We start from the raw sequence: 23,947 nt of genomic DNA on the forward strand, positions 1-23,947 counted from the left end.
AAATTACCAGCAGACCTGTTTACCCCCAAAACTTGACAAGAGTAATGGTCAAGTCAAAAATAGTAATCTGATGACCAAAATAGTAACCCAGTGGTTACAAACAACAACATTAGTAGCACAAACCTCAGTTGAAGCACATTTGAAAATCGTAGTCTGAACTCAAATGGAGTATTTTCTCCCCCAAAATAGTAATAAATTACTCCAAAATAGTACGGGTAAACAGGTCTGTACCAGTGATTGAATGATTTGAGTGTTGTGGCAAATTACAGCATGCATTTAAAACAAGTTAAAACTTGCTTGGATTTTGTTGTGTGCTTTTCACACAAGTAAGTGTGTGTGTGTGTGTGTGTGTGTGTGTGTGTGTGTGTAAAGCAATTACCTTGATGTTGTACAGGGAAAACCACTCTATCAGAAAACAAAGTGAAACACGCCAAGGGATACATCAAAGATTTATTAAAAACGCATCAGTATGATATATACATTATAATTACAACAGCAACAGCATGCTTATGAGGGACAAAAACTATCTGCACATATTCTTGAAATATGAAAAAAGATGTTTAAATAAAAAAAGTATGTAAACAAACTTGTTTTAGAGCAACATTATTCCCTTTATAAGGTAATTTAAACTTTGATTTCTCTGACAAGTTATTTAAAACAAGGCGTGTTGTAAGATACTATACGGGATAATTACTAAAAAGACACTCGCTCAGTGTGTAAGTTTGCCTGCATGTTACATGGCCAACTGGAGAGTCTATTTTTCAAACAAAATTGTATGCTCCATGGAGCAAACAAATTTCTGGTGACCTTATTCAATCACAGACATCATTCAAAAATGTAAAACCATTTCGATTGTTGGACCACAGAAAACATTAACTGATAAAACTTGCAAAAATGCAAAATGTGACATAATTTGGAATAACTTATAAAAGAAAATACATATCAAAAATGTGTTAAATATTATGCAAAATGTGACAAGTTTGAGCAGTTCTCTTGTGACCTAACTTTAAAAAAAACAGACCATTTCTTGAACCCAAAAAATGTTTGTAGTAGAAGCACACACATCCTAATTTGTAACAAATATTTTCAGGAGGACCCATTCCCACTAGCAAGCTAAAAACATCTTCAAGAGCATAAAGAAAACAAGTCCGCAACAGCACCAAAGAAAAAAAAAACATTAATAAAAAAAACATCTGAAATTGGGTACCAAGGTCATGCAAGGTTATAAAAACAAAAGAACTTACTAAGGACCAGATGCAAGGTTCAAATGTTGACACTAGAGAAGAATAACACTTGAAAACAAAGGATAAAGATATCACTAAACTACTGGATTTACAAAATTGAGCCTTGTCGTGATTCTTCTTCTAATGATGTGCAATATGATGTATATTTTCCATTTGTTAAATCAAAGTCAGATTTTCTCGTCCGAAATCATTGCTTCCTGTCTGTGCAGAGAAAATTGCCTGATGACAATGTAAGAAACATAAATCAGTCACAAATTCATCAGTTATGCTGTAAACTGTACATTAGTTGTTGAAATACTGCTGCACCCAAAAACTGTGCCAAGAATGGAAAAATGTCATCATCCGAACACATCGTATGATCTAAAGAACTTATGAAATGGTGCAAGCAAGCAAAAAATCCTTCTCATAGCAAAAAAGTCAGTTATGTACATTCAATCAATGCAGTTTCTCTTGTGTGATCTGATTTATTTGATGAATTTCCTTCACATGAGAAAGCCAGCAATGTTTAAAAGGACTATTTCTGTTTCTTTCTTGTAGCCAATCGGTTTTTCTTTTCCAAGCAAAAGATCATACTTTATTTTTCAAGCAAAACATTGTGCATGATTGTGATGGAAAAAGCAACTGCTGAGAGAGAGCTATTTCATATTAAACATTGCCAGCAAAATAGTTATCTATGATCCCTGAGAACGCGTCACAGGAATGCCCAAAGACTACAGATAATGTTGTTTATCAGTGCAAACATGATAACAGAAAGAGAGATCTGAAGACAATAACAAACATATACAACATTTTGTTCAAAAAGAGTAGAGTTATACAAAAATATGGGCATAGTGTACAAACACTGACAGTTTCAGAATAAAGTTCTTCCAGTACATTGCACAGCTTCAAGTTTGGTGCATCAGTACACTTAGATGTTTCTGTTGACCGCTACAACAACAATATCTGATTTTAAAACTGTTCTCAATAAATCAGCACTTCTGCTTCAGTTCACATCTTCAGCACTCATTGTGCATGCTTTTGTTGTTGTTGTGCCAATATATTGCATCAGAGCACTTGGTAAATCAAGGCCAAGGGGTACTGTTGATAATTGTGAAAATGTGCACCTTTGTGTGAGACAAAATAGACCCCAGAAGGTGAAGTGATCATCTCACCACAGATATTTTACGTTATTTGCCTTTTTGACCAAAATATGACATTTTACACAGATCGAGACAGTCATTGTTCTCCGAGACCGCGATACATTTATGTATTGATCGAATTCCTTTCAGGTACTGACTTTGTTGTTGTTTTGACGATTGAACGAGCACACACACAAGCAATCAAACACATAAGCTTCATATTTGGGCGTTTCAGGTTGACCGAAACTTCAAAGGAACTACAAAACACACGTCATGTACTGACTTTGTTGTTGTTTTGACGATTGAAGAGCACACACACATGCAATAAAACACATGTGGAGACACACACAGAGTAAAGGATGATCTCCCTTGTTCATGTATAATTTCTATGCATTCTCGCTCTTGACGTCATTCTATATTTAACTTTTCTTTAAAAGTACAAGCGATCGAGTGCACATTTTGGCATTTTCTGCAGCGCTCTCATTATAACTTTCTATATCCCATGACCTCCCTTCTTTGTCTCTGTTACTTCAGTATGGGTATATATGTTGTATTTTTATAGCTCAATAAATACATCATGGACTCCAAAAAATATATGATAGTGCAGATTCCGATTTGGGCAAAGGACTACTTTCCTCCCGACCTTTGACCTCGCGCCGAACAATGTGACACAAGTTCTAAAATCGTATTGCACGGCTCAGAAAACCATATCAGTTGCACGCAAAAATGAATCTCAGAACTGATCTGATGTATGAGATGCAATAAGCAAAAGTTTCTTTCATTATGAAAGCAATGCAGGTCGAAAAAAACGAACATTCAACTTACAAGATAACCAGATGCTAGCGAACCAGAGGCTCGTGTCTCCCGATGATATTCATCCGCTGGGTCTTGACTGAAATACAAGCCATATAAAAAACCACTCGTGTTGTAACCTATACATATATCTTATATATATATACTGGTAAAAGTTACCCAATGAAGACACAATTATCAAACTGGTACAATTTTCCACCACAGATATATATATACTACACTAGTACAACTTACCCAATGAAGACACAATTATCACACTGGTACAATTTTCCAATAGGGTATGGAACTCTAAGAAACATGCCTGCAGTACATCTGTCTTGAAACATCTTTTGTTCCTAATAACTATACATCAGACTAGCACACAATACAGCAGTGATGCAGTGAACTGCATGGTTGCTGGCATATTCTCAAGTAAACTGCATCATGTTGAGAGAAATCCTAATACATTTCTGTTAAAACAGCAACTTTGCTATCAAAACTAGATAGAAGAACAACATGATGTCACTGTGAAGAACAACAACCATCTTTCTTTCTTTATTTGGTGTTTAACGTCGTTTTCAACCACGAAGGTTATATCGCGACGGGGAAAGGTGGGGAGATGGGATAGAGCCACTTGTTAATTGTTTCTTGTTCACAAAAGCACTAATCAAAAAATTGCTCCAGGGGAACAACAACCAATACAAAGGAGAAGTATGATATGTCAAACTGGATTTGCGTATCTTGATCATTGAGTTCAATCATAAAAATGGTTTGTAAAGCAAAAAACATCAACCCTCATTTTGATTATGTTATGACCTTAAAACCTGGAAGGTCCAGCAAATATAGGTGATGGGTTATTCTCCAGAGCTGTGTACCAGTGAAAACCATGTTACCAAGGTGATATTTCTTTACTTAACTGAGGCATTTAACCACACAAATTGATTTCATTAATAAAAACTGGTTCCTTATATATCCTTGGCCTGCAGAGAAAGAATTAGACATTAGAAATATTTGCACATTTTGTTTCTGTAAATTACAAAGGCAGAAACCAAAGGTTGTGGCATGGATTTGAATACTATCAATTAAAACAAGAGGCGAAGCCTTCAAGGCTCACGTAAGAAATCGACAAACAGTAACACAAACTCAATCACTCCGTCACACATACACACACACACACACACACACACACACACACACACACACACACACACAGTAAGCATAGGTGAAACTGTGCAAGAAAGCGAGACCCTCGATCTGCCAAGTAGTCTCGGCCCGCTCACAATAACAAAGACCGAGACTTTTAGTAATTCCTTTGCGTGACGTCTAACCCTCTTACGTCATAATGTGACGTCTTCAAATAGTTTCTATCACACACGTCAAACACTTTTGACCGAGACGTAATCTTTATGCGAGCTTTATCCATAGACTCGGAAATGTTAAAGTTTCTATCACACACACACGCACGCACGCACAGACAGACAAAGTTTATCATCGCATAGGCTACACTTACGTGAGCCAACAAGAGAAGACACAAAGATATACTGTTCTATGTTTTTTGTTGCTTCTTCTTCTTCTTCTGCGTTCCCGGGTTGCATATCTGTATCATTATCTAACTGGAGTACTACTGAACAAAGCAAAAAGAATACATTCTAGTTGCCATTTCATATACGTTATAATAGTTTAAAGGACTGATAAGGCATGTCACAAAATGGTACACAGCTCTGGAGACTGAATAACCCAGTTACAAATGAATGACAACATATCTAAACTAAGCAACTGTGAATTTCATGGGTGCAACCTGGAAAATTCCAAAAACCGGCAAAAGTTGGGGTCCAGCTTTTTTAGTATTTAAAATGCCAAAAAAAACCTCTCCTGGAACAAAAACATCGGCAGCCGATGAAACCCTAAACCGGCTGCCGGCGTGTAGCCGGCAGAGTTGCACCCATGTAATTTTGAGCTTTGTTCTAAAAGTGGAGACATTCTCACAGGCTGATTCTTACCAAATGACATTCACCACATGAAGGCACTGACTTAGTTGCATTACTTCTAACTGTCAGTTAAAAATGCCCCGCATGGAAAAGCAATTGACCCTTACTAACCAATCAAGCTGAATGTCTGTTACATTAGTGTCTCGGAAACAGCAGCTCAGTCAGGCACGTGGAGGATAAAAGACAGAATAAAGTGCAAAAACCAACAGATAGGTCTTTAATTTCAGTTGAAACCGCCCACTATCCTCTGCTGGAAATCGACAGTGAAGTGGACATTGTCCAGGGTGCGAAGCGTGCGGAGGTAATCAAAAGAATTCTTCAACTGCTGCGTGTTGAGCCTGAGACGCGTGTAGAGAGCCTTCAGACCTGTGGCACGAGCCTTCTCCACCGTGGCTGTGTAGTTAGAAGCGGCAATGGAACCGATCTCTTTGGACTGGGCCTCTGCCTCCTGGCTCACTTCCTTAGCTTGGTTCTGGATGTTGCGTACCTGTGACACAATGGGTTCTTTTTAGGTTAAGTTTTTGTTTGTAGACTGATTCATTCACTCATTCAGAGGAGGAGAGAGAGACTGAGGGGTGGATGGGGAAGAGAGAGAGAGACTGAGGGGTGGATGGGGAAGAGAGAGAGAGACTGAGGGGTGGATGGGGAAGAGAGAGACTGAGGGGTGGATGGGGAAGAGAGAGAGAGAGACTGAGGGGTGGATGGGGAAGAGAGAGAGAGACTGAGGGGTGGATGGGGAAGAGAGAGAGAGACTGAGGGGTGGATGGGGAAGAGAGAGACTGAGGGGTGGATGGGGAAGAGAGAGAGAGACTGAGGGGTGGATGGGGAAGAGAGAGAGAGACTGAGGGGTGGATGGGGAAGAGATAGAGACTGAGGGGTGGATGGGAAAGAGAGAGAGAGACTGAGGGGTGGATGGGGAAGAGAGAGAGAGAGACTGAGGGGTGGATGGGGAAGAGAGAGAGAGACTGAGGGGTGGATGGGGAAGAGAGAGAGAGACTGAGGGGTGGGTGGGGAAGAGAGAGAGAGACTGAGGGGTGGATAGGGAAGAGAGAGAGAGAAAGTGGGGGAGACCGACAGCTCATCTTACTGAAACTCAGAGATATGATACACAAACCATGATAAGCTAGGACTTTGCACTTCCGTCAAACTTACTGTGGTCTCTCACACACACACATGCAAACTTTCTACCCGTCAAAATCCCAGTCCCAACAAAAATCTCACTATGGATAATTAACACAAAGAATACCCCCCCCCCCCCCCCCCCCCCCCCCCCCCGAAATGCGAAATGTCTTTTTTTTTTACCTCAGCCTCTGTGTTTTTGCGCACCACCTGTGCCTCCTGCAGCAGTTTCTCACGCGCTGCCTCCTCCTGCAAGGTCAAGGCCCTGAGGAAACGACCTTGCACATCTGACGGGATCTCAACTGCACCCATCTGGAAATACTTGACGTAGACCCACAGCCCCTTTTCTGTCTTGTCGTCACACAAAGATTGCTTTTTGCAGCCAGGCGGACAAGCTGGAAAACAACAGCGAGCTGAATGAGTACATACTCCACCACCATCACTGTCAACAAGAACAAATAAGTTAGACGATAAGATTATTTGAAAGTTCTCTCCTCAACATCCCTCCAGATCTCAGGAAGGATTGTGTTGTAATGGGAGGAGGAAAAGTCAAATCTTGCCTCCGTTTTGTAGCCACGTTGGAACATTAGTGAAAAGGAACCACATAAATGATCCTGAATGCAACTGTGCATTTGTAAACATACAGAGAAGGCAGCAACATTCAACATCTCACGTAGACGCATGGTTCTTAATGCAGCGAATTCAGGTTGCAGAATCTTCACTACCACAACTTCCTCCAACTTTCCAGAAATAAAACCCACTGAAAAACTTATGTAAATCATGAGCTCATTTCAAAATTTCACTGTTTAATCATTTGTTCATCAGGTTTCTCATCTTGTACGCAATCGACGAATTCCGAAAAATAACGCTGTCAGGGTTGTATGGGGGGTGGACGAGCGAATACCCTTGCCAAAACTTGTTGACAAACATTGGACGGGCCAGTCATGGCGAGGGGTGTGTCGGAAACACTTGCTTCTGTCCAGAGGTTTTGGCAAGGGTATTCTCTCTTCCACAACCCAAACAAACCCGATGTAGTTATTTCCCAAAATCGTCTATTCACAACAGACTTTAGCGTGGCTAACTCATGACATATGTGGAACTTTCTACACACCAAAGTCAAACTGTTGGCAGTCGAGAGCACAGCAGATGCCTCCCAGCCTTTCTCGTATGGCCTTGTAAAGTGCAGCTTCCAGTGCTTTTCGATTGGTGATGAATTCACGAGTAGCAAAGTTAGGAGCCTCCCCCTGTGCATAAAAAAAGAAAAGCGGGTGGTAAGTGGTTAGTGGTGAGAAGCGAGAACTAACATTAAAAATTCTGTTCTTTTTTTTAAACATTCAGCTAAAGATACCAGCTGGAATATCTATAATGAAATGTTAGACTGGTAATCCTGATGAAGGAGAAACAAATTTAAAAAAAAACTTGTTCCCTTCAATCAAGACATAAAATGCAGTTGAAATCCACACTCATAGTGATAATTTGTCAACAGCTGGCCATCTTTATCCTTGAAAAGTATCTGAGCCTGGCTTTTGGCTCACGTAAGTGTAGCCTATGCGATGCTAACGTTTGTTTGTCTGTGCGTGCGTGCGTGCGTATGTATGTATGTCTGTGGTAGAAACTTTAACATTTGACTGAACACCGAAATACTAATTTTACCTGGTTATTATTCAAGCAACAGCTTCAAAGTATTGAAGCAATGATCAACATTTCGTCGGTACGTATGTAGTTAAAGTGTGTATCCAAAGAAAACGGGTGGTGGTTTTTTTTGGGGGGGTAAAAACAGCTGACTGGTTTGTGTCGTGTGTGGTACATGTATGTAGACCAGGTCAGGGGTCAAGGTTAGGTCAGATCGCGTGAAGGATTGTAGGCTACAGACAGACATATCTAGATCTAGTGTCTCACACTCTTGCACCGTGTCACCTATGCTATGTGTGTGTGTATGTGTGACGGAGTGATTGAGTCGAAAATTTTTATCTAAATTTTGATTTGAATAATATACTTACCCGAATCACATGATTTGCATTGACCCACTTCGATGCTTAGGTTATGATAAAAGCTACCCCGTCTAGGTATAAGGGGAGCAACCCCAACTAAAAAAGTGACTGCACCAGCATGACTGACACCCTGGGTTACGTCCCATGTAGCCTACTACGTCATCAATGGTGCTGGTCACGTGATACCCCTTCAATCGACTAATAGAACATTAAAATATCGAGCGGGGCAGGAGGGAGGGAATTACTCATGTGATTCGGGTAAGTATATTAATCAAATCAAAATTTAGATAAAAATTTTCGATTATAATTACATATTCTTACTCCGAATCACATGATTTGCAGATAACTCCAACCAGGAGGTGGGTAAGATCAAAAAAGTTCAAACTCACCATCAATTTCTGGAAATGCACTGGCCCGCTGCCACCAAGGCAGGCAGGGACCTAGATCCATCGTTACAGAGCGAAGCGATGTCTCTCAGATAAAAGCTGATGAATACATCGTCTGATCGCCAATAAGCTGTATTCAAAACTTCGCTCATTCTGTGGGACCGCAAGACGGCCAAGGAAGAGGCCCAAGGCAGCAATGTCTCCCTATTAAACTGATAAAGACAAAAGCCGAGCACCAGTAAGCTGTGTGCAGGACATCATCCAACCTCCCAGACCGTAAAACGGCCGAGGAGGAGGCCCAGGCCCTGGAAAAAGAGCTCGGGCTGAGCCTAGGGGAAAGATAGCCGATAGCTACGCCAAGGCGGAGGGAAAGAGAATCCCTCGCCAAAAAACTGGCCCACTGCCAAAAATCAGGAAAAGAGCCGGTGAGAAAGAAAACATCTAGCTCACTCCAAAACCCTTGCCAGGAACTGGCCCACTGCCAAATGACAGAACGAGGACCAAGGACCAACCTAAATGACAGTCGCAATGCCGCTCAGGCAAAAAAAAGCAAAAGACAGCATCAGAGAGCCCGTAAGCTGTGCTCAGCACTTCTTCCCATCCCCTGAACCATAAAAAACAGCCCAGAAAGGGGCTCAAGCCTTGAATAACCCGAGCCGAGTAGAGGGACAGACAAGCTGCCCCCCCCCCCTTACTATTGGAAGGAAATGCCAAAAACCCTGGAAACGCCTAAGCGTAAGGTTGACCGATCATAAATGAAAAGCACCAACCTTCCCCAGGACCGTAAGACGATCATGCCAAAGTTTAAAGCCTTGGCATGGAGAGAGGCCCGAAAGGCCGGAGAGATAACGGTCAGCTCCAGAGAGGAGTGACCTGTTTCCGAGAAAGAGAGAGAGACGTCTGAGTACAAAAAACCAGAGTCAAACTCAAAGAAAAATCTCAGAAGAGACGGTTACCAGAAGTCCACTACCAGTCCATGCAGAAGCATAGAGGGAGGTAAACAGAGGAAGAAGCGGCCTACGAAAAGTGTAAGCCGCCAGCAGAGCGGAGAACGCGGTGGCCAAAGCCTGATGTGACCGGAGACTCTAACCGAAATGACTAAAGTCAGAGTGATCACAAAGCAGTCTGCTTGTAGGTAAATGAAGGAAAATCAAAAACCCAAAGCAGAAACGAGACTGGAAAGGAAAACAGAAAACTGTGAAGCTAACCAGCCTTAAGACTCCCTGAACGAGAGTCCTCAAGAAGAAGGGCCCGAAGTAAATTTCGCGGCCGACCGAGCCCAGAAAATTCCTGAGTCTGGCTGAAAAACCAAACACGTCTGATACCTCAGAACCGAGAATCAGACACGGAACACAACAGGCAAGAGTCCGTAATAGATCTATGCAAGTGGTAGAAGGGTGACCTTAACAGGCAACCCACCCCACCGGAAGTCGACCCGACTCGCCTCATGGCAGGATGAGGGAGAAGAGGAAGACACAAAATCTAGAGACACGGAGACCGTAGTCGCCCATGCCAGTCAGGAGACTATTACACGAGCTAAGGCTGAGAGCCGTAACGCCCGTAGACCTGCCATCAAAGATGCTGGGCTGAAAGCCCGCACCAAGAAACCAGGAAATTAACTAGACCTCTACCGAAAGGGGAGGGTTAGCCAATAAAGCTGAGAAAAGTGATAGGCCACAAGAATGACCCCTCACCATGCATTGCTAAAACCAATGCAAACTCAGTAAAATCTGAATGTAACTTCCGAGGCCAACTCAAGTAAACCTTAAGTTTGGACGAAACACCAGAAGAAGTCCGATCGCTAGAGAAAGACAGAGTCTAAATCGGCGAAAGACCCACAAGGACCGAGTCCAAAAGAGCAAACAACAACCACCACCACCAACAGATGAAATGGCTGTTGCACCAGCCGAGGCTAAAAAACCCGGATGCCCTAACGCCGGCTGTTGTTCCCAAAAAACACAGACTAAGACGTCTGTGAAAGGAAGAACCTCTCCGGATAAACCTGAGCTGAGGACTTAGCCTGAAAAAGCTGAGTCTGCTTAGGTAGAGCCCGTTTTGCTGCTTCAAAGCTTGAAGAGCAAAAGAAGAGACCTGAAGGTCCCTACAAATCTTTATCTCCTTGGAGGCCAGGAGGCCAGGGAGGCCTTGGATGCCAGGAGACCTTAGAGGCCAGGAGGCCTTGGAGGCCAGGAGGCCTTGGAGACCAGGAGGCCTTGGAGGCCAGGAGGCCTTAGAGGCCAGGAGGCCTAAGAGGCCAGGAGGCCTTAGAGGCCAGGAGGCCTTGGAGGCCAGGAGGCCTTGGAGGCCAGGAGACCTTAGAGGCCAGGAGGCCTTAGAGGCCTTAGAGGCCAGGAGGCCTTAGAGGCCAGGAGGCCTTGGAGACCAGGAGGCCTTAGAGGCCAGGAGGCCTTGGGGGCCAGGAGGCCTTAGAGGCCAGGAGGCTTCAGAGACCAGGAGGCCAGGAGGACTTGAAGGCCAGGGGGCCTTAGAGGCCAGGAGGCCGAAGAGAGACCCATCCACCAAGGGTGAAGAACTAAGGGTGTCTCTCATTGATTCCCCACAAACTAGGAATGGGCGAGGAACAAGTCCCGTCTGTACATGACCGTATGGGCATTGTGCAGAGAGGAGGGCCTTCTCCGCTCTAAATTCGCCCTAGCAAAGGTGGAGAAAGCATCCCCTGCGTCCTGCTCTTTACTGAGTGTAAAGGGCGCCAAGGACTCCGTAAAGGAGTGTCTCCGAAATGGAAGCAAGTTCCAAAAGCTGTCTGCCCACTTCCTCAGAGGGGAAGAGAGTCTGCTCAGAGAGCAGGGGACTCGAAACGTTCCCCAAAGAAGAAGTTCCGGCGTGACCGGCAAAGGTGCACGCAGAGGGGCAAAAGACGACAGCAAATTCCGGGACATCTTGGGCAAAGGCAACTTCCTCTGAGCCCTAATGTCCCGAAGCTGGGAAGGCCGGAGCCTGAAGCCCCTTTCCTGCAAGTCAACGGCCAAACTTCACCCCTGACTAAGAGGAGGATGAGAGGCGTCGAAGACCAAAGGCACAGGAAGTGAGGGGAACGGCAGAACCCACTACCGAAGTGTGTGGTAGCTGCTAATCCGCCTGAGGCAGGGAGCCTGCAAGCCCAAAGGGCACTGCTGACGAAAAAACCAGACTCAAACCAGATGGGACCATAGCAGGTCCACTATCCAGTGAGCCCCCACCTCCGGCCGGAGCCAGAAGCGCAGAGGTCGCGTACGATCGCCGACATAAGGCAAGGTTCAAACCGAACGTGACCGTAGTCTGTGCACTAACCAGTGAACCTACGCTTCCAGCCGGAACCAGAAGCAAAGCTGTCGCGGACGACAGCTGAAGTAGGGCAAGCTCGAACCAGAAGTGACAGCAGCCTGTGCACTAACCGGTGAGCTCACCTTCCGTCCGCAGCCAGAAGCGCAGAGGTCGCGTACGACCGCCGCCGTAAGGCAAGGTTCAAACTGGACGTGCCAGTAGCCTGTGCACTAACCAGTGAACCGATACTTCCAGCCGGAACTGGAAGCACAGCCGTCGCGTACGACTGCTGCCGTAGGGCAAGGCTCGAAACCGGACGTGACAGCAGTCTGTACACTAACCAGTGAACCTACGCTTCCGGCCGTAACCGGAAGCGGCGCTGTCGCGGACGACTGCTGAAGTAGGTAAAGGCTCGAACCAGAAGTGACAGCAGCCTGAGCACTAACCAGTGAACCTACACTTCCGGCCGGAACCGGAAGCCCAGCTGACGCTGACGACTGCTGACGTAGGGTAAGGCCCAAACCGGACGTGACAGCAGCCTGTGCACTACCGGTGAACCTACACTTCCGGCCGGAACCGGAAGCGCAGCTGCCGCGGACGACTGCTGACGTAAGGCAAGGCTCAAACCGGACGTGAACGTAGTCCGAACACTAGCCAGTGAGCCTTTTACTTCCGGCCTGAGCCGGAAGCAGCTGTCGCGGACGACTGCTGACGTAAGGCGGGGTTCGGACCGGACGTGAACACCATCTGCTCACTAGACGGTGAACCCCTACTTCCTGCAACAGCAGGAAGCCCAGCTGTCAGAACCGACTGCTGGAGTACGGAGAGGTTCAGACCTGACGTGAACACCGTCTGCTCACTAGCAGGAGAACATCCGATTCCGGAAACCGGAAGTGCAGCTGCCGTAAACGGCTGCTGCAGACACCAACCTTGTTGTGGCCGGATCCCCGGAGGGACATGCACTGTTGCGCTACCGCAAGCGGAAGGCAACAAATGCCGGCCAGGAAGAGGAGAAGAAGATCCCCAAGGGACCGTCCAGAAACATCACGGTGGACAGCAGCCTGGTCCGGAGAAGACCCAGAGTCTGAAGGAGAGAACGTCGCCTAACCCCCAGGCGGGGGGCAGAGCTGGCGACGAAGTCCGCCGCGGCAAACCTCGCGAACGAGGGAATCTATTTCTGGAAATAAGCAAAAGATACGTGCAGACCCCAGAGCCCTAGACTCTGGAGCCGAAACAGACGTAAAACGACAGCCTTAGAGGCCAAAACGGACGGCTGAGAGCCAGACGGCCAAACGTCCGTAACAGAAAAAACGGCACAGAACAACGTAAAAAATTGCCTAAAATTGTGCCAACATGAACAACAACGGAGTTCATCAAAAGAAGAGGCTGCTGAGGGATAGAGCTTAGCAGGGCCCAAGCCCTACCCTCGGCCTTAGCTCCCTCTAATTCTCATTAACGGCCATGTAAGCACCGAGAGAAAAATAAACAAACAACTGAAACTAGCAAAGTCCGAACGGACGCCAACCTTTCAGAAGCCAGCAAAGAGGGCAGCTAAAACCAGTTTAGGAGCTACCAAAGGCAGCTAAACAACTAGCTATACGAAGAGTTAAGCGTCCGAGTACGGACGAAAATCAACATAACAACATGCTAGCTAAAAATGGCGACCAAAGAGGAAGCCACAAGTCTGAAAATAATAAAGTCCGTACAGACACAAACATTTCAGAAGCAAGCACGCAAATAGATAAGCACATACGTAACAGCTACCGACGGCAGCTACAAAGCAAGCTACAACAGCGTTAATAGCCGAACACGGCTAAAACAACAGAAGCCAGACAACGTGCTAATGCAAATGGCGACCAAGAGGAAGCCAAACAACTGCTGAGAACTTCAGAGTCCACCAGACATGCGAAATTCACAGCAGAAGCAATAAAATATACAAGAAAATATGAACGATCTCACCAGCTGCAAGCCAGCAAGAAGTAGACGGGGGCCGAGGCCGGAGGGTGCCGTAGACACAAAACCAGCCAGAGCAAAAGCGTACACAACCGTCACCCTTGAGTGATAGTAGTCGATTGAAGGGGTATCACGTGACCAGCACCATTGATGACGTAGTAGGCTACATGGGACGTAACCCAGGGTGTCAGTCATGCTGGTGCAGTCACTTTTTTAGTTGGGGTTGCTCCCCTTATACCTAGACGGGGTAGCTTTTATCATAACCTAAGCATCGAAGTGGGTCAATGCAAATCATGTGATTCGGAGTAAGAATATGTAATTATAATTGGTGTTACTGTTTGTCGATTTCTTACATGAGCCTTGAAGGCTTCGCCTCTTGTTATGTGTGCTTGCGCGCGTGTGCACGCGTGCGTGCATGCCTTCCTGTCTGCATGTGTGTGTTTGACTGACTTTGCTCCGCATTTCTGACAAGCTTCAGAATCCAATTAAATGGAAAGCAAACCTTCAGAGCATCAATGGCGCTGGTCCGGATGACATTTTCATAGAACAAATCATAGTTTCGATGCAAGATGTCCAAATCCTCTTTCTTCAGGAAATACTGAAAGTAGACATCCAGCTTGACCTGGAAAAATGCAACAACAAAAATGTAGTGACAAAAATCCTGAAAACTGTATTACTTTCAAGCATGGTAGGCCAGGTATAATATAAACTTGTTTGTCATCATTTTCACGAGTTTTCATTCACAAACACCTGGGAAATAAATCTCATGTTTCCCATGCAATAAATCGAGGTGGTGAATGGGTTTGAGCTTTCAGGTGAAACGTGGATTGTCAAAGTAAAAGCCAATCAGGCTGATTGTTTGATGTGTGGAACCATCGCGGCTTTGGATTTGTGTTTCCGAGGACAACGATTGTAAGCATTCACTCTCAAAGACCCAATCAATGTTGACAATTACCGCGGCGACTCATGGTCAATTTGCAACTTATCTCTGTAATCACAAAATCCACAACGAAAAGTCATAAACACTTAAAAAGAAAAGAAATATGCTCAACACTTACTGAGCTCGCACGTATGATCGCAGCTCTGTACATTTTCAGACTGGAAGAAAAGCGTCAACAAGCTACGTTTGACGTCACATACAAGGTTGACGTGTTATCTCGAGCTACTGTGACGATGCTTTGTGGCCCGGAGTTGGATTCTAAAAATTCGTCTCCCTGTGGGTTATTGTGCATTTTGTTGCACAACCAAAATGATGACAAAAACGATGTTTGGTGGCTTGTCGTCAGACCAGCATTTTGTTGTTGGTCCTCGAGAAGCATATCGCCTTTTGTCTCATATTTATCAACCGCGGCATTCGGCCTTGGTCGATAAAGATGAAACAAAAGACGATATGGTCCCCTTGGACCAACAAAAAAGCTGGTCTGTCAACAAGCCACCAAACATCTTATAATGTTCAAACTGCATAAACAAGGTATTCAAGGTGAAGAATATCATAACACTGCGGGGGTAATAGGTAAAAGATACACAAAGTTGTGTTGTTTTAAAAATGCGATACTTAGCTCAAAAGAGCAGTTCTACATGAAACACGTTTGTTCACAACCCTCCAGCTCAGCTAGCATGGGTTACTCGTGCGAGGAAGGAAAATTGCATGTGTGTCAATGCTTAAACGCACATTCTGTTCAAGTTATCAGATCCATCCTTTACAGTGAATTCATAAAGGGATGACGGTGGTGGGGGATTGGTATGTAGCAACACTTTTCTTTCTCATACTTTGACAAACTGTCACTTCCGGACAGAAGAAAGGTATACATGTCTCATTATAGAGAATACGATCATTTAGAACTAAAAAGGGGAAAAAAAGGTAAAAAAATCAAATGGAATAAGGAAAACAGCAATCAGATAAAAGAACAGGAAGTAAAACAAGGAAGCAGGACAAAAGTTACCTCCAGTTTGTCTGAAGTGAAGACGGTAACATCCCTCAAGGTCTCAAAGTGAGCACTGGCAGGGAACGTCTTGAACTCATAGTCTGGTCCGATGAGATACTTTCCTCCTGAGTAAACTTCATCCGTTTTGACAGAACCTGTGCTCTTCTGCCTCTTGAAACCATACTGAAACACAAACACACATGGCAGCCAGGTTAACCCGACAACATGATTAGCTTAAAACAAACAGTGGCAAACAATTTCAATGAAGAGCAAAACAAAATGCAACGTCTTCATTTGCTGTCAGTACTGAACCTTATGTAGGAACAAAACAAGCATAATTTCTAATAGAAAATGATATGCGGTACATCAAGTACAATATTAGAAACACCCAGGAAATTCCCTACGGAAATCATATTTGAAAAACCACACACAAAAAACCACACTTTTATCTCACACAAGCACAGCGGTTGGAAGAACTGCTCATAGTCACACAAACTGTTGGCATACAACATGTCGAATTGGGCGCCATGCATCTTATACATGTACCATGAACAACTGTGCTGTAGCAGAGAACAAAAACAACCCTGCACCTACCTCATAATACTCCAATCCGGAAAAACTCATGGGCAGCAGTATCACCAGTAACAGCGCTACTAGGCCACCAACAACACCAACCACCATAAAAATGCAATTATCTGCCATTTTGATTTCACGGTCTTCTCAAGAATTCTGCACACAATGAAAAAACAGATTGCCAATGTTACAACAGATAAGATTCAAAATTCCAGAAGTAAAGTATGTGAGATATGTTTGAAACAGTCTTGTGCCAAACTGACCTTCAAAGCTTCATATTTGTTGGTCACACAGAAAGCCTGAGTGTGACAATGTGTAATATGTATATATATATATAAACAGAGGGGTGCCATTAGTGTTGCATTCTTGAGATCAACTAACTACAAACTAAAATTTGGAGCATTGCACGAAACTTCGATTTGTCGCGACTGAACAACGAAGCGTCATAACATTTCACATGGCGACAGTACATGATGTAAACATTTTGTCCTATCAGTGTATAACTGTTGTCTGTCAGTTTTTTGCTGCCTGCTTGTGGAGATATAAACATGACCAGGAAATATAAAAGGATGACAGATAGGTGAGAAATAAATCTCTCGCCAAACGTGGGGATCGAACCCATGGTGATAGCGACCAACTGGCTATAAAGCCAGTGCACTACCAACTGAGCTACACTGAGCACAAAAAGTTAAGGATATTTTTTCAGTGGTATAGCCCAGATGTTAAAGGCACAGTAAGCCTCCCGTAAACCATCACAGATACGGTCAGGCTTTTACACACAGTACAAACTCCCTTTCATTTAAACACTCACCGATTGAGAACATCCTAGGTGCCCTCCGTAAAGAGCAAACAATTTTCAAAGAATTTATTTTTGCGTGGTTTATCTTACCCCTGAGCCATCGTGAACCCGTGTGATCCAGTTTCCCTTTTTCACAATGTAGTCGTCAGTTAGTCATTTGAATGCGACTCGATGTGAGCTTATTTACAATAGCACGTTTTTATGCACGAAACGAACGGCTGTGGTTCACAAGAACTCTAGCGATGGCTTTTGACTGTTGAGAGGAACGGCGATATGCATAAACCGTCGTCTGCTACGACCCTTGCGTGACCCTGCTTCCGGGCTTTTCTTTTTTCAAGCTTTCACAACTTCGAATTGTACTGATCTTGTCTTGATGAAAAAAGAATTCTTTTATGATTAAAGAATGTTTGTGTAACAAGCTGTCAATTTATTATTTAGATTTTAAAAGTTAGGTCTAGCGCAAAAACGCACCACGGTCCAAAAACATTTTGATAATCATCGATTCACGGCTATCGCCAGTTTACATCGATAGAATGAGACCCGAAGGGAAGTAACTCATGTTTGACCTGAGTTCAGGATGGGTCCAAAAAGTGTTCAAGACAATCTGCAAAATTAATTCTTTAAAAATTGCTCGCTCTTTACGTAGGGCACCTAGGATGTTCCCGTTTGGTGAGCGTTCAAATGGAAGGGTGTTTGTACTGTGTGTAAAAGCCTGACAGTATCTGTGATGGTTTACGGGAGGCTTACTGTCCGGGCGTGATTTCCGGTATTGAATATTCATAACAGCCGTCCAGCACCAAAACGAGGCGCCATTGTTGTAGAGGACCAAGTCCACGAAAATAAATTCTTTGAAAATTTCTCACGCTCGACAGAAAGCAGCCAGGATGTTCCCGTTCGGTGAGCGTTCAAATGGAAGTATGCTTGTACTGTATGTAGACGCTCAGGGAGCTCTGTGATGGTTTACGGGAGGCTTACTGTGCTTTTAAACAGCAGTTTTTTTGTCAGAAATATACGTGTATTTGAAGATCAGTCTTTCTTCTGCTCAAAAATGTGTTTCTGGAATCTGAGCAATATTTGGGTATGTCGTCAGAGGTCCGTGACCACACCTACCCTCAAAAATGGCGTTTTTTGACGGCATGATTCACTTTCCACTGTCAAAACGGTAACTTAAACTGAATGATAATTTACATTTTTTACACCAAAAAGTTTATTTGGTGTCCTACCTAACAAGTCACAAATTTCGTTCAAATCCGTCGCGCAGTCAGACTGATCCAGCGTGTAAAGGAGAGCGACCACAATCCTGAAAAACGGCAAAAAATCCAGGGTTTTTATGGTGTTTTTAATGGATAGCCGCAGTTGATATGCAATAAATCTAAAACTACAAATAGCAGCCTCTCCTAATTTTACAGAACGATGACAAAGACCCTCATCAGTATATGTTCCAGTACTTAGAGCAAACAGAACCCAAGATTGGACGTTGTAACGGTTTTCCGTTAAAAATTTGTTAACATTTGTAACGTCGAAGAAACAAATGTGACATGCACTCAACTTTGTATACTTTGCAAAAAAATGGTGCCATTACATGTGTGCCAAGTTTCAGAAACATTCTTTCACGGGCTCAAAAGTTATGATCGTTTGAAAAGAGGTGAAAAATACTGTCCCTGGTGTCTTTCGCGCAACTTTTTTAAAGGACTTTTTCTATAATTTTGTTTCTCGTTCTCCGATAGGATGCGTATAGCCTTCACGGATGATGCGAACAACTTGCTCAGTAGCAGTTGCAGAAAAGAACTGTTCACGTGTTTTGAACACAGCTGTGCTGTATAAGAAAGAAGTAAAGAAGACAAAGAATCAAAAAGACAGAAGAATGCAGACATGACGTCATATAGTTTTAAAAAAAAAGTGACGTCAGATGGAGGCAACACTGGGTTTTTCTCATCGTCGTCTTGATAGCGGCGAGACACAATCTGGCATTTGCTGTGACGAATCAGACAGTTGGAATGCTACGAAATAGAACTGTGGGGATGGACATCGCCAAGTTTTTAAGTCTGTGAGAGCATTGTCTCGAGGTCATAACGGCCTACTATACAGAGAACCGTTATCTGTCCGTTATAACACACAGAGAACGCCTTTTTGGTTGTCCCTTAATACGTAAACCGTGAACATCAAGCTACGGGAACAGTTACACAAACTCAAAAAGTATTATTATTTGGAGGTCTTCGGATTTTTTTTTATCATGCACACATGTATACAAACACACACGTAGTCACAGACAGACAGTTGCATAAACTCACGCGCTTGCACACCAGAACACTGTGCCAAAGACAAATTTCAAAAACAACACACCTAACAGCAGATCTTACATAAAATAAAAAGGTTTCAATCGCTGCGCTTTGTGCAATTAACCTTGATAGTGGAAAGTGTGTGTCCTGACCACTCAGCCACCTTGATATGAGTTTTGCAGACGTCATTGTCTGAAAATAGAACAGCGTAGTGGAGTGACTCAGTGAGATTGTACTTTTTATTTCTTCAAAGTCATGAGGCTAATTGTCTTTTGAGCCCATGAAAGAATGTTTCTGAAACTTGGCACACATGTAATGACACCATTTTTTGCAAAGTGTACAAAGTTGCGTGCATGTCACATTTGTGTCCAGGACGTTACGAACGTTTGCAAATTTTTAACGGAAAATCGTTACAACGTCCATTCTTGGGTTCTGTTTGCTTCAAGTACTAGCGCGAATCCAGATGAGGGTTTTTGTCATCGTTCTGTGAAATTTGGAGAGAATGCTATTTGTAGTTTTAGATTTATTGTATATCAACTGCAGCTACCCAGCAAAAACACCATAAAAACCCTGGATTTTTTGCTGTTTTTCAGGATTGTGGTCGCTCTCTTTTTACACGCTAAATCAGCCAAACTGAGCGATGGATTTGAACGAAATGTGTATGAACTGTTAGGTAAGACACCAAATAAACTTTTGGAGGTAAAAAATGTAAAATATAATTCAGTTTAAGACACTGTTTCGTCGGTGGAAAGTGAATCATGCCGTCAAAAAACGCCATTTTTGAGGGTAGGCGTGGTTACGGACCTGTGACGTCATACCAAAATATTACTCAGATTCCAGAAACACATTTTTGAGCAGAAGAAAGACTGATCTTCAAATACACGTATATTTCTGACAAAAAAACTGCTGTTTAACATCTGGGCTATACCACTGAAAAAATATCCTTAACTTTTTGTGCTCAGTGTACGTCCCCTCCCGTATAAGAACCTACAAAATAATTATGGTCAAAGGGAATAGGGCTCACCCTATCTCTGCTTTGTTGTTTTTTAATCTGAACTTAAAAAAACGCACAACTCAGTTTTTCTGCTTTTACCATCTATAGACATAAGTAGGAAATACAACTCCCTGATCATTGCACTCAAAGAATACTCCTGGTAGTTTTGGTTTGCACTATGTAATATATACAGTGTATATAAGGCCCCCCCCAAAAAATAGGTGTGGTTACGGTAACATAGCCAAAAAAAATAGGGTAGGAAGGAAGGCAATCACTTTTTCTTTTTTTTAACTTTTTTTTCTAATGTGTACAAATTAAACCTACTTGACAGGGAAATAAGTGTGCGACTCGGGCGATTTCGCTTTCATTGCGTTTTCTGCACTCGTTTTTTGTTTTGTTGTTGTTGACAAATGTAATAAAAAGTTATAGGGTCGGCCCCTAAAAATAGGGTAGGTCGGGTTACCGTAACCACACCTATTTTTTTTTTAGGCCTAAGTCCAGTTCGATTTTGAATTGTCGATGTTCCATAAGCTCCTTTTTTTAATGCTGGATACCCAGGGCTCCCCAAAGTGCACGTCCCTGCGTCCTTTACGCACAACAAGCAAAAAACATGTACTAGAAATTTGCGAAGGAGGTCCCGGGACGCACTATAAACCTAAAAAGAGCGGGTCCCAGGACGCACTTAGTATTTGTTATCATGCGTACCCTAATATTAGAATGTTTTCAGACTCTAGTCGTTAGCTTAGTTCCGTGGCAGCACCAATGCCAATTTCACAAGGGAACAACATCGAAAAGGAGGATGAAGCTGATGCAGATGTTTTTTTGTTTGTTTGTTTGGGTGTTTTTCTTCTTCTTTTTCTCTTTTTTTCTTTTCTCTCTTTCTTTCTTACAAGTAATTGTCCACAGGCGAGGCAGAATAATATGTTGTATATATGTACTGTCGGTTTGGTTTTCTTTCTGTCATCAAGTCTTTCTCTGGAATTGACCATACTGGGCTCAAATTTAACCGTTTCAATTTTCAAAGTAAACAGTCTTAATTAAGATGTCAACAAAGGCAAACTACTTTGCGGTACTTCTGGTTTGTGTGTACACAGATAAGTAGTTACCATGACGAGTGAAATGGTTTGTTCTGGCTGATACTGGTATAGATCTTAAAGTTCAACAGTGGAACCCCCTTTTAAGACCCATCCAATTTAAGACTCCTTCCTTTTTAAGACCTTGTTTTCTCAGAATTTCTGTTCATAACCTCTGTAAAATACCCCCATTTTAAGACTCGATCCCTCTTTTTTAAGACACGATTTTCTCAGATTTATTTGGAGGTCTTAAAGGGGGGGGGGGGGTCCACTGTGCCAATGTGTCTCCTTGAACCTTTAAGTAGACAATAAGCAATAACAAACCTTAGCAACTTCTGAGTTAATGTTTGTACACATTTAAATGCTATTACAAAATGCAAAATTTTACAAACAAGTTGAAAGGTTGTGTTTAACACATTTCAATAAAGAAAGATCTCAGTTCTGGTCTTCTTCTTTTTACTTTAGTCAAGTTATGACTAAATGTTTTAACATCGAGGGGGAATCGAGACGAGGGTCGTGGTGTATGTGTGTATGTGTGTGTGTGTGTGTGTGTGTGTGTGTGTGTGTGTGTGTGCATGCGTGCGTGCGTGTAGAGCGATTCAGACCAAACTACTGGACCGATCTTTATGAAATTTGACATGAAAGTTCCTGGGTATGATATCCCCGAACGTTTTTTTCATTTTTTTGATAAATGTCTTTGATGACGTCATATCCGGCTTTTCGTGAAAGTTGAGGCGGCACTGTCACGCCCTCATTTTTCAACCAAATTGGTTGAAATTTTGGTCAAGTAATCTTCGACGAAACCCGGACTTCGGTATTGCATTTCAGCTTGGTGGCTTAAAAATTAATTAATGACTTTGGTCATTAAAAATCTGAAAATTGTAAAAAATAAAACGACCCAAATTTACGTTCATCTTATTCTCCATGATTTGCTGATTCCAAAAACATATAAATATGTTATATTTGGATTAACAACAAGCTCTGAAAATTAAATATATATAAAAATTATTATCAAAATTAAATTTTCGAAATCAATATAAAAACACTGTCATCTTATTCCTTGTCGGTTCCTGATTCCAAAAACATATAGATATGATATGTTTGGATTAAAAAGACGCTCAAAAAGTTCAAACGAAGAGAGGTACAGAAAAGCGTGCTATCGTTCTCAGCGCAACTACTACCCCGCTCTTCTTGTCAATTTCACTGCCTTTGTCGTGAGCGGTGGACTGACGATGCTACGAGTATACGGTCTTGCTGCGTTGCATTGCGTTCAGTTTCATTCTGTGAGTTCGACAGCTACTTGACTAAATGTTGTATTTTCGCCTTACGCGACTTGTTCTTCTTTGTTCATGGGCTGAAACTCCCATGTTCACTTATGTTTTAGCACGAGATGATTTTTACGTGTATGTCCTTTTTACCACCCCATTCAGGCAGCTATACGCCGATTACGGGGGAGGTTTGCTGGGTATTTTCGTGTTTTATAACCCACCGAACTCTGACATGGATTACAGGACCTTTTCCGTGCTGATGCAGATGTTGCTGCGCCTGGCAAAGGTTTTGATATAAAATGCGCTGGGTGCTGGAGGAAAAGCTTGTCGGGCGATTTTAGTGGTGAAGGAACACAGTGCTCAGAAAACAAAGCGGAACACACTCGTGTGTGTGTGTTTAATGCAACAAAATACAGTATTGTTAAAATGAAAAAAGACTAAGCGTGATCTCAATGTATTATCAGTACACGAGGGCTTTGGGGCCCATGAATTCTTGGAATCCTCTCAAACTCCGCCGTGGCTGAGGGGGTCCATGGACCCTCTTAAAATTGAAAGTGGGGGTCCCGACATCCTCTAGGATGGGGCGTCCGTGGGGAGCCCCGGATTACCAAAGAATTCAACACCGACATTCCCACTTCAACAAACTAATTGCCCAAAAGTGCAAGAATCATCAACCTGACGACTAAAGACAAGAAAACAGAAATTAATACTTTATTGACCCACCTTCAGTCAGTCAAGTTCAAATCCCTATACTTTCACCAGCACTGAATTCGTGCAAGCTTGTTCTTGCCTATTGAACTGAAGTATTTGCACAAGAACAATGAACACACTCCTCACAAATCAACGCAAATAAACATGCCCTGTAGCATTATTGCGACATTGCTCTGCGATAGTGACTCGGAAGCTCGACACGGAAATCCTGTAATGTACACACACTGTGCAAGCGCAGTGCATTGCGAAATTGACTTAGCAACGGATCAGTGACAGTGGCTACGCAGATAAAGCTGTGATGCAGTCTTACCAGGAAGTATCAGATAGGCTGAAAAGATGCAGAAACTTTTTTTGCACTCACCTTATCCAAAGAATTACACATAAAGAGGGACATGGGTTGAATAACAGAGGGTGGAATACGATCTTCGATATTTCTAACAGCATAAACCGGAAGTACTGCAAACTTACTT

General features: G+C 43.1%; 1 protein-coding gene across 2 annotated transcripts; it reads right to left on the bottom strand.

Annotated features, from left to right (window-relative positions):
* Positions 1-432: 432 nt before the first annotated feature.
* On the bottom strand, positions 433-23,947 carry LOC138960260 (uncharacterized). Of its 2 annotated transcripts, none has more exons than XM_070332074.1 (7): positions 23,839-23,947; positions 16,375-16,509; positions 15,799-15,963; positions 14,358-14,477; positions 7,373-7,505; positions 6,445-6,656; positions 433-5,629 (listed from the first exon to the last, which is right to left on the bottom strand). In XM_070332074.1, the coding sequence occupies exons 2-7, from the start codon at positions 16,480-16,482 to the stop codon at positions 5,366-5,368; spliced, it is 1,002 nt and encodes a 333-aa protein (XP_070188175.1). In that variant the 5' UTR covers positions 16,483-16,509; positions 23,839-23,947; the 3' UTR covers positions 433-5,365. The 2 variants fall into 2 exon arrangements, with proteins under 2 accessions (XP_070188175.1, XP_070188174.1); XM_070332073.1 differs by lacking the exon at positions 23,839-23,947 and adding an exon at positions 23,490-23,683.

Source organism: Littorina saxatilis, linkage group LG2 (assembly GCF_037325665.1).
Source record: "Littorina saxatilis isolate snail1 linkage group LG2, US_GU_Lsax_2.0, whole genome shotgun sequence".
Classification (NCBI taxonomy): Eukaryota; Metazoa; Mollusca; class Gastropoda; order Littorinimorpha; family Littorinidae; genus Littorina; species Littorina saxatilis.

Bases quoted from the DNA above. Each gene is read 5' to 3' on its own strand.
- LOC138960260 (XM_070332074.1), bottom strand. From the start codon at position 16,482: ATGGCAGATAATTGCATTTTTATGGTGGTTGGTGTTGTTGGTGGCCTA. The intron at 14,478-15,798 runs GTAACTTTTGTC...GCATTTTTCCAG, and splicing joins TCACTTCAGACAAACTGGAG to GTCAAGCTGGATGTCTACTT. The intron at 7,506-14,357 runs GTTTGCTTTCCA...TTTTATGCACAG, and splicing joins GCGCCATTGATGCTCTGAAG to GGGGAGGCTCCTAACTTTGC.